Source organism: Scheffersomyces spartinae, assembly GCF_019049425.1.
Source record: "Scheffersomyces spartinae strain ARV_011 chromosome Unknown scaffold_3, whole genome shotgun sequence".
NCBI lineage: Eukaryota > Fungi > Ascomycota > Pichiomycetes > Serinales > Debaryomycetaceae > Lizanozyma > Lizanozyma spartinae.
In genome coordinates this window covers 590,299-609,104 of record NW_025065050.1, presented here as the reverse complement: position 1 = coordinate 609,104, position 18,806 = coordinate 590,299, and the positions used below count along the sequence as shown (strand labels likewise).

Below are 18,806 nucleotides of genomic sequence, written 5' to 3'. Positions count from 1 at the left end.
AGTGTACTTGGGTGTTATGTAATGTTATTGCATATCGCATTAATTTGACTGAATACTTTTGCTCGAACAAATTTCGGTCTCGTGGTCACGTGATCAATGATGGGTGATGGTGATGATCATTATGGGAAACTGTCAAGATAGATTACTGATCATTCTATGACATGTTACATAGATTACGGATTGGTATATATATATAAAGTTGATGTATGAGTCTTTGGATTATTCCTTTGCAATAAGTCGTTGTTTCAGCGAACTTCCGCCCAGGCATGTGCTCAGCAGAGTAAAAAATATCAAGGTGACAGCTGGAGAAAAAGATTGCGAATTCTGTGGATCGAACACAGGACCTTCAGATTAACTGTGACTGGAGTTTTGACTTCAGTCTGACGCTCTCCCAACTGAGCTAAATCCGCTTTCTTGTATTAAAAATGTTATGTTCTTTAATCTATTGTGGAATTAATAATTAGTAGTAGGAGTGGAAATAGGTAGAAATCATGTTTACGTAGTATTTTTTGCTCATAAATATAAAAAAGACTTATTCTAAATCAATGCCTAATGCATCATTGTTAGCTTTAGTCAATTATAGAACCTTAGCTTGTTATTTGATGTTATTTACGGTTTAAGATTAGCATAATATTTCCAGCTCTTCGCGCCTTTGTGTAACATAGTAAAATGTAATGCTCAAGTAGTCATCATTCTTATTACCATCCACATAAGGTGCTAGATGGCATCCGCGGCATAGTTATCCAAGCATGCAACAGTAGTACAAGATATCTTAACTAAGCAGAAAATCTACAATTTATTGCTTTAAAAAAAATACATGTATGCGAATTCTGTGGATCGAACACAGGACCTTCAGATTAACTGTGACTGGAGTTTAAACTTCAGTCTGACGCTCTCCCAACTGAGCTAAATCCGCTTACGTACATTTGCAAGCGATTATATGGCAACTGGTGTATCAGACAATACTTCAAGGAGTAGTCAAAAGTTAACTCACTTACGACTTATGGCGAAGGGTGTTGATCAGCAAAAAACCCAAAAAGATTTGGAATGCGAATTCTGTGGATCGAACACAGGACCTTCAGATTAACTGTGACTGGAGTTTTGACTTCAGTCTGACGCTCTCCCAACTGAGCTAAATCCGCTTTCGTGGAAGAACGAAAACAATATTTCGTCATGTTGCTACTGGAAAACGAAATGCACGTGCAGGCGACGACTACTACAAAACTGCGGGTTTGAGAAGCTCCCACAAGGACTTCGTCTCTGGGTATGGTGATCCATTAATTACAGGCTAAAGACATTATATGGATCCTATGTGCTTAACACTGTGAGTGAAAAACAGTGGTATGCAGTGTGTAATAGACGGTTGGCAGGCTGGATATCAACTAAGAGTATATTTGGGTTGCTACTTTTAGAGCACTCTTTAGTACTAGTTATACAGTCCCTAGTGGTTCTCTCACGAATATATGGTATCTTTCAAAAAAAATTACATCAAGCATCAGGTATAGACCTTGGTTAATAGTTTATTTCACATATTGTACTTTCTTCTTACTTATAAATGCTATTATTGTTTGATGAGTTGCAATTGAAAGAATAAATGGAATTTATATCTGAAAATTCTTGACTTAGTTTATTCATAATACTCCACTTTTATAGAAAAATATTTGCACTTCTTTCAGTATTATTTGTCACTTATAATTCTCTCCCGTACTGTAGCAATTCAAAAGTACTGCCTGGCTAAGCTACTTCAGCTATATAAGAGCTCATAGTTTATTGCTAGTCTCATCATATTCAATGGTGAAACAATGAACTCTTAGCCCCGTGCACCAAAACCCCCTAAGACAAAACAAGTGTGCTACACCGAAGCCTGTTATCTACTTCATAAATGACCGCCATAGGATAAATATAGCAATTTTCATTCTATTGGATCAGCTGACGCAAGTTCAATAGGTCAATTGTTGGGCATACTCATTGGCTTTACGTTCATTGGTATCGCTATGCCAACAGTGTAGTCAGTTCAGTTCAGTTAGGGTGGGGCTACCATGAGTTGACGTGTACCAGTTGATGCAAAGTGAATGAACCGAACAAAAGAACGATAACAATAGTAGCGTGACCCTTTAACATCAAAGAAGACTAACAATAATGGTTCAATTGGATTCTCTAGCAGGTCTGGAAGACTACACGGGAGTGTTCAAGATAGTGAACCTACTTGTTGCCGGACTTTCGGTATGTACCCAAGACTACATTGCACTAGGAGGTGCACCAAGTGTCAACTGGTATACATATATACTTCACGAATGGTTATACTAACTATGGCTCCATTATACAGTGTTTAGCAGGACTTTTACAACTTTTCAGCAGTTTCCATGGATTTATTGCTGCTTTATATGTGATTGTATTTGGGGCAATAATTGGAGGCCTTGAATTCAGAGTACCACCAGAGACTCAAACATATGGATCCTTTCTCTTCTCCTTTGCTGGCAGAGGTGTTTTCTACACCGTAGTTGCCCTTCTTATCAATGGCTCAGGTGTGTTCCGTATAGTAGCTAGCACATTAGTGTTTATAGTTGGTATTGGTTATATTGCGTTAGAATTTGTTCCTAGCATATCTCCTCCGGATAACATGACTACAGAAGGATTGGCTGTGGGTGCCAATGATGACGATGTTATATAAATCGATCGATCGCTTGGTTTTCTACGTATGTACTACTTACTCTCTCACACAGTGTGTTGTGAGTTGATGTTTTTCCGTCTCTGTTTATAGTAGATATTTTTTACTTTGAAGTTTATTTTTATCGTTGTTCATTCTTTCTATACGTAGACCATTCCTTACTCAAATGAGCTCTAACGATGTTGGTGATGGGTTACGACATATTCCTTTAGCATCGTTAACTGCGTTCCGACTCGCGTATTTAGGTGAGAACCCAAACCTCATATCTCGGATATCATCAAGTCAATTCTATGGCCCGATCCCGAACATATGGCACGTGGACTCGTTAAGACATGCCGGGAAGCAAAGGTACCGACGTCGAATAGTTAAGAGTAAATTGCAAACCGTCCTTGAGAAGTGGCAATCCACAAACCCAGAAGCTAATATTGATAACAACAGTGCTAATGATAATAAAGTTGCTACTACTAATAATGATACCAGTATAGCAACCCCGTTGAATACCCACGGATTTAATATCTATCTAAGCAATAACCATCAAGTTGAACATATCCTACACAATTGGATTGCTGCCGAGGATGAAGACAACTGTCCAACTGTTGATGATCCGTCTTCAGAGGATGAATCGAGGTTTGACCAATCATTTGGCCTAAGAAGAAACGAAGATCCCCTGGAAATAAGTTCAAATTTGAATTCAGAACAAACTACAGCATTTAATTCCGATACTGCCTCTCCACCGCTGAAACATAGCTTGACTCCTTTAGCAATGGAAGAGTCACCTTTAGGGTCCTTCGTGGCTGTAGATGAAGAACAACAAGAAGAAGATAATGATGGTTCTCTGGTACCATCTCTGATCATAAATGAATACGAACCAATATCAACCCAAGTTGGAATCCTTGAGGCTCCAGATTCACCATGTCTTCAACAAAGAAACAATGAGAGACTTGTACGGTTTTCTACGAAGCAAACTTTAGGTTCAAAGAAACTGAAAATGACATTCCAAGAACCGCAACCTCAAACGGAAATCATTGATGAAGAAGTCTGTGTTGCCGAGGATTATTCATCACCTCTGAAACAGTATCATTTAATTAGGGGAATCACAGATCTGGAGACTCTGGCATGGTTGAGTGGCTACAAAAGAAGAGTACTTAAACAACGGCTCATGAGGAAATTGCATAGAAACTCAAAAGATGAATCCAAGGAATTACATCACCAATTGCATAGACGAATCTACAGCACTCTTTTGAATGATTATAAGAATGGAGAGGTTATTAGATCGGGGAAAATGCTTGTTTTAATTGAGACAACTAATGATACCACCACAAGATACTATGATGCTAGTACTAGTCATCAATACCAAGTTGTTGATCGATGGCGTGAATACCAAGTTATATTAAGAAGAGTATCCGAGGTTTCTGTTCGAATAGAATTTTATGAAATGCATTCATTTACCAGTTTATCCAAAAATTTTCCAGTGATTTCTTATGAATTGAATTCTAAAAATCCACAATCTCCCAAAGTCAGTCTCTACAATGCCATTGATAAAACTATTTGCTTATCTGTTAAGGCACTGGAAAAGAAGATGAAAAATAAACCAAAAAACAAAGTCTATCTTCTCATTATGAAGTGTTCAGATAATACAAGTACTTTGAAATGGCTATATTTAATGAACCTTGCATTGAAACAAAGCCTCGAAGATGGGAATGATTTTCATATTCATGTTCCAACACTCAAGCGTTCCCTCCTAATAACTCTACCTAATGATCGCTTTACCAAGATGTTTCAAACGGATAAAGCTATGATAATCAAGGAATTACCAGTTGGTTACAAAGTATTCCACACTAAATTAATAGAATTTCTAAAGCAAAAAGTATGCGAGAATCTTCACATCACTGACCCGGAGAATTGGTGGTTTTGTTTTAAATCATATGATGCCTTATACTGGATTGAAAACTCTAGTGAAAGTCTTTACTTGCTGAATCTTTTCCTTGGTGATCAGTTGCAGTTAGAATTCAGAAGAAAGGAAAATCATCATTTAGAGAAAGAACCCATTCCATGTGAAGGGTTTTTATCCAGATTGACAAATAATAATGGCCACAGACGATCATTTGGCAGGCCATTTTATCGTATGCTGTATTTTTATACCAGTGGTCCATTACTTTATTATTGCAGACATTATAATGCTGTTCCTCCTCCCGAAATAGTGGAAAATAAAGCCAATTTTGGTCATGTTACCACGGTCTTAACATCATTACCAACAGATGAAAGAAACCACTTTTTACACTTTGACAAAGAGAAAGATACATGGGAGGATGATAAAAGAGGAATTGAAGAAATCGAAAGAAGAGCTAAACATATTGCCAAGGCAAGTGGAGTATTAGATTTATGTTGTATTACTAAAATCCGGAAATTAGAGGACAAGTATGATATTATCTATGATGCTCTCCAATTTATTACATGGTATGCTAAACCTGGTTTCACTAATGCAGGAAAGAAAGCAATTTTTGTTCTTGAATTAGAATCTGGAGAAGAGATTTGGCTTCAAGCTGCCAACAAGGAATGTAGGGATGCTTGGTGTTCACATTTACAAATGATTAGAGATTATTGGGTTGCCAACAGGAGACATCAAATTCAACATAGAATGAAGATAAGACACAAAAACATGCACATATTCAATATTAATGAATATGCCGATTCAAACATGGATCATGAGATTGCCATATCCAAAGATAAAGTGAATTTACTTTCCCAAGTTGACGAGATTTCACACTCAATTGATTCATTGGCCCTAAGCCATGTTACCCTTGAGAGTGGAACCATTTATTTGAAACGGAAGAAACATTCCAGTTACACACAGTTCTTCTTAGTGCTTATACCGGGGTTTCTTATCATTTACCATCTTCATCCTCGGTCACTACTTACTCATACTTGGAAGAGGGCACCCTTTTTCAAGCACTATTTTACCATCCCAATCGCTGATTGCTACATTTATCTGGGCCAATTATCGTCGTTGGACTTACTTGATAATCAGAAGGCACTGGAGCTTCACGATGGTCATTTCACCATCCCCCGGATCTACGAAGATGGATGGAAATCTCAAGATGAAGAAGAAGAACGGTGTTTCAGTATTTGGTTTGGGAAAAAACGAGAGATCTTTGGGTCTCAGAAGCTTCAGAGGAATTATCAACTACAAAAGGAGCAATTCAAACAGGGCACTCAGAACCCAAACTATTTAAAGCTTGTTTCGAAATTAGGAGTTTCGGGTAACTGTATATATATGAAGGCCCGGTCGAGACAAGAGAAGGATATTTGGGTTTCAAGGATTCAAGGAGAAATTGATCGATTTGGGTGAAGAATATACATTCGCTTACAAATACCACTGAAATTAGTATATATATAAGCAAATGGCTCTGGGTTTCTATGTTGTCGTATGCATTTAACTCTCTGACTGTAATGAAATAAGTAGTCTATTACAGTGCTATAATGGGTGCAAAAGAATGGCATTTAAACCACGTGATAATCAACGTGACTGATAAGCAAAGGTCCGTTGTTACCCGGAGCCGGAGATTAATATCCGTTTCTCTTAATCACGTGACCACGGGAGAAAGATATCCGCTCCCCAACGAAAAAACACACATATAGTGAAGAAGGAACCCTACCATTAACGTTATCCTCTTCTCCAACAGGTTTGCTGACGTTACGTAACATATCTTAGTGACAATGTTGAACACAAGCAGATTGGCACTCCCATTGAGACTCCGGTCGTCACTTAAGATGGCCAGAAGAACCATGGCTTCATCTTCAAGTAGCGACTTGGTGAGTATCACCTTACCTGAAAGTTCATTTGAAACCTTTGAATTGGAGAATGGACCAGAATTGACTTTTGAAACTGATAAGGAAAACCTCTTACAAATGTATAAGGATATGATTATTATCAGAAGAATGGAAATGGCTTCCGATGCATTGTACAAGGCTAAGAAGATTAGAGGGTTTTGCCATTTATCTGTTGGTCAAGAAGCTATTGCTGTTGGTATTGAACATGCTTGTGATAAGAAGGATACCATTATCACTTCTTACAGATGTCACGGTTTCACTTATATGAGAGGAGCATCTGTTAGAGCTATTTTGGCTGAATTGATGGGTAGAAGATCTGGTGTTTCTTATGGTAAAGGTGGTTCAATGCACATGTTTGCTCCTAACTTTTATGGTGGTAACGGTATTGTGGGTGCTCAAGTTCCATTGGGTGCTGGGTTAGCTTTCTCCCATAAGTACAGAGGTGAAAATAACTGTACCTATACCTTATACGGTGATGGTGCTGCTAACCAAGGTCAAGTATTTGAAGCTTTCAACATGGCCAAATTATGGAATTTACCATGTATTTTTGCTTGTGAAAATAACAAATATGGTATGGGTACTTCTGCCTCCAGATCTTCTGCTATGACCGAATATTACAAGAGAGGTCAATACATTCCTGGTTTGAAGGTTAATGGTATGGATATTTTGGCAGCTTATCAAGCCTCCAAATGGGCTAAGGATTGGTGTGCTCAAGGTAAGGGTCCTTTGGTCTTGGAATACGAAACCTACAGATACGGTGGTCACTCTATGTCTGATCCTGGTACCACTTACAGAACCAGAGAAGAAGTTCAACACATGAGATCTAGAAATGATCCAATTGCTGGTTTGAAGGCTAAGTTGTTAGAACTTGAAATTGCCACTGAAGAAGAAATCAAGGCTTACGACAAGGCTGCTAGAAAGTACGTTGACGAAGAAGTCGCTTTGGCTGAACAAGACCCTGCTCCAGAAGCTAAGATGGACATTTTGTTTGAAGATGTCTATGTTCCTGGTTCTGAAATTCCTGTATTGAGAGGAAGAATCTCCGATGACTCTTGGGACTTCAAGAACAAGACCTTCTTAAATAAAGTTTACTAAGTCCACACTTATAGATACATACATCTCAATCCTTTTATAGCATCAATTGAAGGTATTAAAACGTATATATATTCATTACTACTATCACAGCTCATTAGACATGCAGGCTCATCTTATATTCCCATCTTTATCCTGCATATAAAATGATATAAGTATATTTTCCATCTACGAATCGAACTTGGTTGGTTGCAATTATCATCATCTCTTCTTCAACTGTAAGGATGTCATCAGAGTACAATTATGAGCAGATGTCCAATAAGGTGATTCGGAGCGAGCGGCTACCGAATATGGAAGGTGAACCCAGCTCCAACCCCACGTCAATGGTAGGAAGAATCTCTGCTAAAGAAATGGGAGGGAGCCTAAGCGACAAGAATAATACGAGTCATATTCATGAGTTAGAGAGAAGGAGAAAGGAGGCCGAAGAGAAGAGCGCCAATCAGAAGAGAGCTAAGCTAGTCCTAGGTGCTACGTTAGAAAGTACTGCGTATCGACCCAAGTCCGAAGTGACACAAGAATTATGGGATACGATTGTTTATGTTATGAGTGGGTTCTTAGGGGACCAGAGCCATCTGGTTGTGATATCGGCTGCTGATTCGTTGGTAGAGATTCTCAAGAATGAAGAGTGGACCAACACGAAGAAAAGATCGGAGATAGACCTGTTGATCGGACTTAAGATCGATGACATTGCGTTTAATAAGTTTGTCAGTTTAGTAAACAAAATTACAGACTATGAGGTTAAAGAAGAGAGTGGCGATAGTGAGAACGACGGTATTGATGGTGACGAAGCGCAGATCATTTTCGAAGGGGAAGATGATGAAAATGACCGTGAAGGGATTGATGAATACGAACTTGAGATTCAAGAAGCAGACAACGATGAACCTGAAACTGAACAAAGGAATGATGCTAATGATTATCTTTCTGTTCAGAAAACAATTGTATTAAAAGAAGAGGAGAAGGCTAATGATGATGATAACGATGTTTCTAACAATACTTTTATACCGTTATCTGAAATAGATAGCTTTTACCTCCAACGAGAGATCAAGAGATTGTTTCCTGAAGAAAGTAATGAACAAATTGAATATTTAACTAAGGGGACTCTTGATTTGCTAAAGAATAAAGCTCTAGATACCAGGAACTTGGAGAATGAGTTAATGGACTTTTACAATTATGATAACTTTGATTTCATTAAGACATGTCTTGATAACAGATGGAGATTGATATATCAAGTTAGACTACAAGAGTGTCAAGATAATGACAGTGAACTAGACCAAATATATAAGGAATTGGGTGAATTGAAGGAATATGATTTGGTGGACGAATTAAAGGGTAAGAGCAAACATAGAGCAACTCAACCAAAGAGAAAACTACCGGAAGCCGAAGCCGAAGCCGAAGCCAAAGCCGAAGCCGATGTCCAAGGACAAGCCGGGGCCGAAGCGGAAGCTGAAGGCTCTTTTAAGAAAAGGAAAACTCACCATACTAGAGAACCACGTATTGTGGACTTAAACAATTTGGTATTCGATCAAGGGTCTCATCTTATGACTCAAAGCAAGTTGAAATTACCTCCAGGTTCATTTCAAAAGAATAAGAAACTATACGATATAATATCCATTCCTCCACCTACTCCTCCACCTCAGTCCGAAGATGAAGAACTAGTAAAGATCTCAATGCTCCCTCAATGGGCCCAATGTGTGTTTCCGGCCAACGAAACCCTGTCATTGAACAGAATCCAATCGAAAGTGTATCCTTCTGCATTCCAAACAGATGAGAATATGTTGCTATGTGCTCCCACTGGTGCTGGTAAAACCAATGTTGCGATGCTTACTATGCTTCGAGCCATGGATAACTTTCGAACAGAGAAGGATAATAAGTTCAATATTCACAAGTTTAAAATAGTTTACATTGCACCCTTGAAAGCTCTTGTTCAAGAACAGATGCGTGAATTCCAACGTCGTTTGACGACCAATTTTGGTCTTGTGGTCAATGAATTAACTGGTGATGCTTCCTTATCCAAAAAGCAAATCAATGAGACCCAAATTTTGGTTACCACCCCTGAAAAATGGGATGTTATCACCAGAAAGGAGAATGCCTTTGTTGGATTAGTGAAGTTGATTATCATTGATGAAATTCATTTACTTCATGACGAAAGAGGGCCCGTATTAGAGAGTATTGTTAGCCGGACATTAAGACAACAAGATAGCAGTGGGAATTCAGTGAGGTTGATTGGGCTATCAGCAACCCTACCTAACTATAAGGATGTTGCGCAATTCTTGCGAGTAGACTTGGATAAAGGACTATTTTATTTCGATGCTTCATATAGACCATGTCCTTTAGCTCAAGAGTTTATTGGTATTAAAGAGAAGAAGGCCATCAAGAAGTTATCAGCCATGAATGAAGCATGCTACGAGAAAATGGTATCTTCTCTTGACAATTCACATCAGATAATTATTTTTGTTCACTCCAGAAAGGAAACGTTCAAGACAGCCAAATTATTGAGTGAGAAATTAAAGGAGAATAATAAGGACAGGAAACACTTAAGTGATGGGGTCAAAGAGATCTTGAAACAAGAGGCTGATCAAATGGAGCACCAGAACATAAAGGAAGTGTTAATAGATGGGTTTGGAATCCATCATGCTGGTTTAAATAAGAATGAAAGATCTATTGTGGAAGATTTATTTGCACAAGGCCACATACGAGTTTTAGTATCCACTGCAACATTGGCATGGGGTGTGAATTTACCAGCCCATACTGTTATCATCAAAGGAACCGATACTTATTCACCTGAGAAAGGTGAATGGGTTCAGTTATCACCACAGGACATTTTGCAAATGCTAGGAAGAGCAGGTAGACCCAGATATGATACTCATGGTGAAGGTATTATCATCACATCTCATGAAGAATTACAATATTACATGGCAATCTTGAATCAACAGTTGCCCATTGAATCTCAGATGATCAGCAGACTTGCTGATACTTTAAACGCTGAAATTGTGTTGGGAACGGTCAAGAACAGAAACGATGCCATTGAATGGTTGGGATCAACTTATTTATACATCCGGATGTTGCATAGTCCTTTGGTTTATTTCGTTGGCAGGGAAGAAAGCGATGATTTGCTACTTTTGAAAAGACTAGACTTGGTTCATTCAGCGTTGACCATATTGAATGATAATAAATTGGTGGAATACGATCCGACTACCGGGGAAATCAAGTACACCGAATTAGGAAGGATTGCTTCACATTTTTATATCAATTATGAGTCCATGAATATATTCAATTCTAAGTTGAACATTTGGTCTACGGAAATTGATATACTCAAGATCTTTTCGATGTCAGGAGAGTTCAAGTTCATTCCTGTTAGACAAGAAGAACGACTTGAAATAGCTAAGCTCAAGGAGCGATGTCCAATCCCCATTCGAGAGAATGCCAGTGATCCATTGGCCAAAATGAATGTTCTTCTTCAAACATATATATCCAAGCTTCGTTTGGAAGGGTTTGCATTGACAGCAGATATGATTTACATATCTCAATCAGCAGGACGACTCTTACGAGCCATTCATGAGATAGCCTTGAAGAAAAACTGGGCTTCGGTGGTAAGATGCACCTTGACTCTCTGTAAGATGGTTGAAAGAAGAATGTGGTTGACTGACTCTCCATTCAAGCAATTTAATAATGCTAACTCTGCACTTATTAGGGCCACACAAAGATCACATTTACCTTTTGTGAGTTACTTTGACTTGACGGCAGAAGAATTAGCTGAAGCCATTTCCTTGAAGGGGAACAGTATGCTCATAACTGAAGCATTACAACAGTTTCCCAAGTTATCTTTGAGTTACTTGCTACAACCTTTAACGCCGTCCATGCTCAAAGTTCAAGTGGAAGTTGTTTCTGATTTTGTGTGGAATGCCAAACTTCATGGCAACCAACAACGATTCCTTGTTATAGTGGAAGATTGTACTGGAGAGACCGTCATTCATTCAGAAAAATATATTGCTATGAGGAAATTTGGTAATAAAGAGACCATAATTGAATTCTCCTTGCCCATAAGAGACCCCATTGATCCAGTTTATTATGTCACTTTCTTGAATGAAAGCTGGCTTCATTCCGAATGGAGAATTCCTCTTAGTTTGAACAATTTACATGTACCCAAGAAACCTTCGTCATACACTGATTTATTGGACGTTTCCAATATTCCTGTTTCATCTTTGCAAGTTGAAGACTTTGTTAAGACGTTCAACTTTTCCAGCTTCAATAAGTTCCAGTCTCAAGCGTTTAGATCTTTGTACAAATGCGATGAGAATGTGTTTATTGGCATGGCTAAAGGTAATGGGAAAACCGTTTGTGCTGAACTTGCTATATTGAGACATTGGAAGGCCAATAGGGGAAGAATTGTCTACATTAATCCTTGTCAACAGAAGGTTGATTCTTTGACCAAAGAATGGTCTAAAAAGTATAGTCATCTTCCAGGGAAGACTATCAACAAGTTGAGTGGCGGTGGCGATGTAGCAATAGATTTGGGGTTGATTAATTCTAGTCATTTAATTCTTGCTACACCTGAGCAATTTGACACCATTTCCCGTCGTTGGAGACATAGAAAGAGTATTCAAAAAATAGAGCTACTCATAGTTGATGATGTTCATGGAGTTGGCAATGGGATGATGTCGTTTGCTTACGAATCTCTCATCACCAGAATGAGATTTATGTCCACACAAGTGAAGAACTTGAAGTTGCGTATCATTGGGTTATCCAGTCCTTTGGTTTACGGAAGAGACTTTGGCGAATGGTTGGGATGTCTGAAGAAGTTCGTATTCAACTTCAACCCTTTAAAAAGGTTTAGAACCATCAAGGAGATCCAATTGTACAATTCAGAGGATCTATCATTGAATACTTCTTTGATGGTTACGGCATTTGATTTCATCAAGAAATTTCTGGAGAACTACAACGGTTCAACAAACATCATCTATGTGCCAACTCGGAAGAACTGTCTTGAAGTGTGTTCTCAGGTGGTAGAGAGTGCCATTGATTGCAGTTGGAACTTATTAACTGTAGCACCAGAAGACTTGGCTCCTTATTTAGAGAAGGTCATTGATGCCACGGTTAAACAGTCCTTATCTGAGGGGGTAGGGATATACTATGAGGGCATGGAGACCACAGATAAACTTATAGTGGAGAAGTTATTCACCAATGGGGTGATTTCTGTGGTTATTGCTACCAAGGAGACTTCATACTATTGTCCCTTGGCTACTAATGTTGTGATCTTGACCGCCAAAGAGTACGATGAAAAGGAGAACAGATGGGTTAATTATTCCATTAACGATATGTTTGAGATGATAGGCACTTGTGGAAGTGATAAACAGAACCCCAAGCTGTGTCTTGATTCCAGGGTACTTATTGTTGCTGAGACAGGCCAATCAGAGTTCTATAGCGAGTTCTTGAAGCAAGGTTTACCTGTGGAAAGCTTTGCCACTGAATACATTCATGATGTCTTTATGAATGAAATAAGCTCTGGTATCTTCACCTCCAAGCAAGATTGCATTGATTGGCTAACATATACCTACTTCTATCGGAGACTATTGGTCAACCCCAGTTTCTATGAGTTGAAGGACACTTCTCATATGGGGATATCTGAATATTTGTCTGAGTTAGTGGAGGACACACTCGAAGGCTTGAAGAAACACAACTTGATAGAAGTTGAAGACGAAGACGAGGACGAGGAATCCATTGAACCAATGACGGGATCAATTATTGCGTCGTACCATAATGTTTCTTACGGTACGATGATTGAACTCTTCAAGTTAAATAACACCACTAAATGGAGAACCGTTCTCGAGATCCTCTCTAACTGTCTGGAACTAGCATTTATCCCCGTCCGTATGGGAGAGCCTCTGGTGTTGGAAAAACTAAATGGGTCTATACCATTCAAAGCAAATCCTCAGCAAACAGACTTTAGTCTTGTATCTACCAAGATATTCATTTTGTTACAGTGTCACTTTCTTCGGACAACTACTCTCAATCACCACTTGCCGGTCGACATGCAGTTGGACTTGAACCAAATCTTACGCCGAGTACTAGCTTTGGTAAATGCTGGTGTTGATCTTATGGCCAGTGAAGGTTATCTTGGGGCCATGAGACTAATGGACATCTCACAGATGATAGTGCAGGGCGTGTGGATCAAAGATTCACCTCTCAAACAGATCCCCCACTTCAACCAGGACATCTTACGGCGATGTGAGAAGCTGAATGTCGAGACGGTGTACGATATAATGGCATTGGAGGATGAAGAGAGAGACGAGATCTTAACATTGGACGACGATAAACTAAATGATGTGGCCGATTTCGTTAATAAATACCCAAACATTGAGATTAGCTATCAAATGTCTAAAGACACTATTCGTGCTAATGAACCCAAGAAGATTACGGTGAATATCGAAAGAGATGAAGATATGGAAGATTTGACGGTGGTTACTCAAAGGTTCCCCCACTCCAAGTCTGAAAGCTGGTGGCTTGTGGTTGGTGATCAAAAGACAAAGCAATTGTATGGAATCAAGAAGATAGCCATTGCAAAGGAAACACAACTGATTAATATGGAGTTTACACTTCCCAATGCAGGAACCCATAAACTTAGTCTTTGGTGTGTTTGTGACTCTTATGTTGATTCCGATAAGGAAGTTACTTTTGAGGTTGAAGTTGAGAGTGCTGATGATTAGATGGCACGTTCATCAGAACATCACCAAATGTCGCAATCAGGTAAATGTCGTATATACAGAGACATTATAATACACAATCAATTAGACTTATACGTACGAACATATTCACTTGTCTATACTCATGCATACGAACATATTCACTCGTATATATTGATATTTATATTTGTATAAGTATGTTAAAAGCTTTTGCAATTTATGCCGTCATCCATAACCGGTTACCGCACGACTATATGACTGATAAATGAAGAGATCAAAAACCACAGTACATAATTATCACTTACGATTACTCATTATCACAATGTCAAGTGGAAAGAACTTGCTAACGCCGTACATCAAATCACTTCTTTTAGACCCACCCAACTTAACTCCGCATGACTTACTGACAGTGTTGGCGGTGATCTTCCGAGGTCTTGCATCCGATATTCAAGTGAGTGCATTCTTAACCGCATTAAGACTCAAAGGATTAGACCAACGTCCGGAGTACATTGCGGCGGCTGTTACCACCATCTTAGAGTTCTCCGACACCATAGCCGCAGCCGATGTACATCCTGATGGATACATTGACATAGTAGGAACTGGAGGAGACGGACAAAACACCTTCAACGTTCTGACATCTTCTGCCATTGTGGCTGCCGGTATGGGATTACCTGTTTGTAAGCACGGGGGAAAAGCTCTGACGTCGACTTCGGGCTCTGGAGACTTGTTGAAGTGTTTGGGAGTTGATTTGATGAAGGTGAATCTGACTACTGCGCCTAAGATCGTTGAAAAGTCCAACTTTTGTTACTTATTTGCTCCTGCTTTCCATCCAGGTATGGGGGCAGTCTCGTACGTGCGTGGTCAATTGGGGGTGCCCACAATCTTCAACATTTTGGGTCCATTGATCAACCCTATGCCCATTAGAGCGCAGATCTTGGGGGTCTACAGCGAAGCGTTAGGCGAACTGTATGCCCAGGCTGTGTTGCAGTTGCAAAAACTGGGAAGACCGTTCAGAAATACCATGGTGGTTTGGGGTGAAGTTGGCTTAGATGAGATTTCCCCATGCGGTCCTACCAAATGCTGGATTGTCCAAAACGGCACCATTACCCGAACCACGATTTCTCCTAAGGACTTCGGCTTACCGTTGCATGATTTAAGTCAAGTTAAGTCAGGGACTCCTGAGGAGAATGCTGAAAAATTGTTGCACATTTTACGTCAAGACTTGCCTTTGTATGACATCAAGTTTAACAATCCGCTTGTCGATTACATTTTGTTGAACTCTGCTGCGTTGGCGTATGTCGCCGGCGTCGCTAACAATTTCGCTCACGGTGTAGAATTAGCCAGAGAAGCTATTACCAGTGGAGCTGCCTTGGAACAAGTAGAAGCTTTTAAATCTGCCATTAATGGACTTTAATAGAAAATAGACACCTTGGTATACTACTTTGGAAATACTGCATACAAGTTTAGAAAAACGCGAAATTCGTATACAGGATATACAACAAGAAATATAAACACTAATAATGAATACAAACATATAAAATACCATTAACAACAACGACTCTTCTTCTACTACTATATATGGATTTCAATAGACTTATACGAACGCCGGGGTCCAGGAGATATCCAAGCATTCAGCCCCAGGGCGGCCTAGAGTTCACGCCAATTGGAAGTCGAAGAACAGAAGTAGGATCAACAACAATAACAGGATCTCATGAGGCGGAAATAGAGGTAGGGAGAGGTCATGGTGACTCGTCGATGTTTGACGAGACGAATCTCCTGTTTTCTCCTTTAAAGCCCTCTAACAGCGTTAACATCAACAGCCAAGGCAAGTCCAAGCAACAGCAACAGAAGCAGCATGAAGGGTTCATAGAAGACTTCTCCTCAGCACGAGGCGTGGAAGCGCTTGTGGCCCTGTTGAAGAAGGAGAACATCAGCTTGAAAGTAGCAGTGGCCACGTATAAGAAGGCTGCCGCCGGCACTCCAGAACAACTTCATCATGAGTTGATACGATTACAAGAATCCGAAGCTCAAATGTCTAGTGAGAATGCTCGTTTAAAGGCTACTGTTCGGGAATTACAACTGCTTTCTAATAAGGAAAACACTAGTGCTTCTGATATATATGAACAAGAAATGATGCGGTACCAACTGGAGATTACTCGGTTAGAATCACTATTAGAATCGGCTAATGCCCAAGGAGCCCAGAATGAACGGCTTGAAACGGAGATAAACCGTCTTGAATCTGAAGTTCTTCAATCTAAATTGGAGGCTGACCGTCTTAAAAGTCAATTGGACACTCAAAGAGGGGAATCAGATCAAAAAGCACATTATGAGATCAATGAGCTACGATCCAAGCTTAGCGATAGTGAACGGGAAATAAGTGCCCTCACTGCAGAACTAGAGTCATCCAGACATAATAATAGCAAGTTAAGTTCTAAGCTAGATACAACCGAATCCCAATTACAGGAGAAGATACGGCAGCTTGAATCGGAGTTAGAATCATCTAGGCGACACAACGGTTCTTTGAATAAGACTCTAGATTCAAATACTAGTCAACTACAGGAGAAAATACGGCATCTTGAAACGCAGAATAATTCATTAAAGTCAGAGCAAAGACATCTCACTACGGCATTGGAAGCAGCCAGAAAGGAAAATGATAAGCTTTCCTCAAGAGTTTCATCAATGAGAAATGATCTTGATACCTTCAAACTGAAGTTGGATCTAGAGACTAAAATGAACAAGGAACATGAAGCTCGGTTACAGGGAAAGAACAGCGAGATTGAACGGTTGCGCAGTCAATTAAACCAACAAACATTACAGGAGAACAGTAGTCTCCCTCTTGTTAATGAAATAAATTGCTTGCACGATGAGATTAACGATTTGAAGATTCGATTAAAAGCTGGAGAACATGAAATTCAACAATTAACTAAAAATGCTCAATCTTTTGAAAGAGATTCAGATAACCAAAAAGGCAAACTCTTGTTGTTACAACAAGAGAACAAGCGACTTTCTGATGAATGTAGCCGTTTACATCGAGAGGTCAATGATAAATCAAGTACTAATATTGAACATCAACACGAATTGCTCAATCAGATTGAGCTGTTGGAATCCAGAAACAGGGATTTACAAAGGAATCTCGAACTTGCTCAACACAATCAACGGTGGAACGAAAAGACAAATGAGGTGGAATCCAAATTATTGGACTCGGAAAGCAAACTTTTGAGTTTACAATCTGAGAAGGCAAATTTACAGGATATTATCAACGAATTAGAATCACGGTGTGAATTCTATGAGACGGAGTATGATAAGCTTAAAGAAACAATGGATCACTCCAGACAGTCGCAATTTACTAGGGACACTCACGTATCAATAGAGGAAGATTTGAGGAGACATCGTGAACTGGAGGCTCAATTGAGAGCCAACCACGAGACCGAAAAAGCCCGTATGCAAGATCAAATAAGGAATATTCGTCTTAAGTTAGAGGAAGCTGAATTTACCGTAGAACAGCTTCAACGCGAGAAGAGACAGAAACAAGCTGAAATTGATGATTTGGTAAGGGATGTTAATCGATTTCAACAATCTAATGTTGAAGCCAGTCGTTTAACTGGGACTGGGATCCCACTTAGTGTGCTGCTTGAGCAAGAATTGGCGAAAACAAAGTTAGATTCTTCTGAACGTGATAAGCGACAACTTGAGCTTGATTTGGAAGATTTGCAGCGAAAGTTTAAGCAAACACTCAGTAGTGAAAATTGGGAAAAGGAAGATTTACGTCAACGATTAAAGAAAATGGCATCTGAGAGAATTGAGTTAGAAGGTCAACTTCAAAAAATTGAACGTGAACGTGAAGGAGATAAATCCAAGATTACTCTGCAAAAAATAGAGTTGGAAGAATTAAAGGAACAAGCAGAGACAGCTAAAGAGAAGTACGAAAGATTAAAGAGGGAACAGAAAGAATCTGGCGAGACAACGGCTTCTTTGAAGAGTAAATTGAGACGAATGGAGACTAAAACTCAAGAACTAGAGACTAAAATCGTTACTGGAGAGTCCAAGATATCCCAATTAACTTTAAATCAGACCAAAGATTTGCAATACATTGAAAAGTTGAAGCAGAAGGTAATTGAATTAAAGCAACGTGAACTGGATTTGCGTGCACATGTAACAGAGCTTGTGACCACATCATCATTCCTTGACACTAATAATAATAAGAATAATACTGAAGCTATTTATTATAAGGCCCAGTACCGTGATGCTCTCATACATTATGCTGATTGCTTAACAATGTACAATTTTATCTCCCAAGAGTTTGAGACATTTGACAGTTGGTTCAAGAAACGGACAATTAAGTTTGGGTTGAACAATAGTCTTCTGGTACAGGTTAAGAAGCCACTTACATTTGCAACTGTAGCTAAGTTTGTGCTAGCTACTGTTAGATGGCAACGTCGGGCCCAAGAGAGTCGTCAGCGTAAGTTAAAGTTAATTGAGTTGAAGACACAGTTGGAAATACAGGACTAATTGGGCAGACCATAAAGTTGAATGAC

General features: G+C 39.3%; 6 protein-coding genes and 3 non-coding genes across 9 annotated transcripts; 6 read left to right on the top strand and 3 right to left on the bottom strand.

Moving 5' to 3' along the window:
- Nucleotides 1–316: 316 nt before the first annotated feature.
- KQ657_003417 lies at nt 317–410 on the bottom strand. The gene has a single exon. It is a non-coding gene; the product is annotated as a tRNA-Phe (tRNA).
- A 412-nt stretch (nt 411–822) lies between these two features.
- KQ657_003416 lies at nt 823–916 on the bottom strand. The gene has a single exon. It is a non-coding gene; the product is annotated as a tRNA-Phe (tRNA).
- Nucleotides 917–1,048: 132 nt separating this feature from the next.
- On the bottom strand, nt 1,049–1,142 carry KQ657_003415. Its single transcript has one exon. It is a non-coding gene; the product is annotated as a tRNA-Phe (tRNA).
- Nucleotides 1,143–2,139: 997 nt separating this feature from the next.
- Nucleotides 2,140–2,671, top strand: TVP15 (uncharacterized protein; the record flags this gene model as incomplete). The annotated part of the gene is made up of 2 exons (XM_043194140.1): nt 2,140–2,223; nt 2,327–2,671. 2 exons carry the CDS (start codon nt 2,140–2,142, stop codon nt 2,669–2,671), a joined length of 429 nt encoding a protein of 142 aa, XP_043051192.1.
- Nucleotides 2,672–2,834: 163 nt separating this feature from the next.
- Nucleotides 2,835–6,017, top strand: KQ657_003413 (uncharacterized protein; the record flags this gene model as incomplete). The annotated part of the gene is made up of 1 exon (XM_043194139.1): nt 2,835–6,017. The coding sequence occupies one exon, from the start codon at nt 2,835–2,837 to the stop codon at nt 6,015–6,017; it is 3,183 nt and encodes a 1,060-aa protein (XP_043051191.1).
- Nucleotides 6,018–6,385: 368 nt separating this feature from the next.
- PDA1 (pyruvate dehydrogenase (acetyl-transferring) subunit E1 alpha) lies at nt 6,386–7,594 on the top strand (the record flags this gene model as incomplete). Its single annotated transcript, XM_043194138.1, has 1 exon — nt 6,386–7,594. One exon carries the CDS (start codon nt 6,386–6,388, stop codon nt 7,592–7,594), a length of 1,209 nt encoding a protein of 402 aa, XP_043051190.1.
- Nucleotides 7,595–7,881: 287 nt separating this feature from the next.
- On the top strand, nt 7,882–14,295 carry BRR2 (ATP-dependent RNA helicase; the record flags this gene model as incomplete). Its single annotated transcript, XM_043194137.1, has 1 exon — nt 7,882–14,295. The coding sequence occupies one exon, from the start codon at nt 7,882–7,884 to the stop codon at nt 14,293–14,295; it is 6,414 nt and encodes a 2,137-aa protein (XP_043051189.1).
- A 298-nt stretch (nt 14,296–14,593) lies between these two features.
- TRP4 (anthranilate phosphoribosyltransferase) lies at nt 14,594–15,685 on the top strand (the record flags this gene model as incomplete). Its single annotated transcript, XM_043194136.1, has 1 exon — nt 14,594–15,685. The coding sequence occupies one exon, from the start codon at nt 14,594–14,596 to the stop codon at nt 15,683–15,685; it is 1,092 nt and encodes a 363-aa protein (XP_043051188.1).
- A 341-nt stretch (nt 15,686–16,026) lies between these two features.
- KQ657_003409 (uncharacterized protein) lies at nt 16,027–18,780 on the top strand (the record flags this gene model as incomplete). Its single annotated transcript, XM_043194135.1, has 1 exon — nt 16,027–18,780. One exon carries the CDS (start codon nt 16,027–16,029, stop codon nt 18,778–18,780), a length of 2,754 nt encoding a protein of 917 aa, XP_043051187.1.
- Nucleotides 18,781–18,806: the final 26 nt, after the last annotated feature.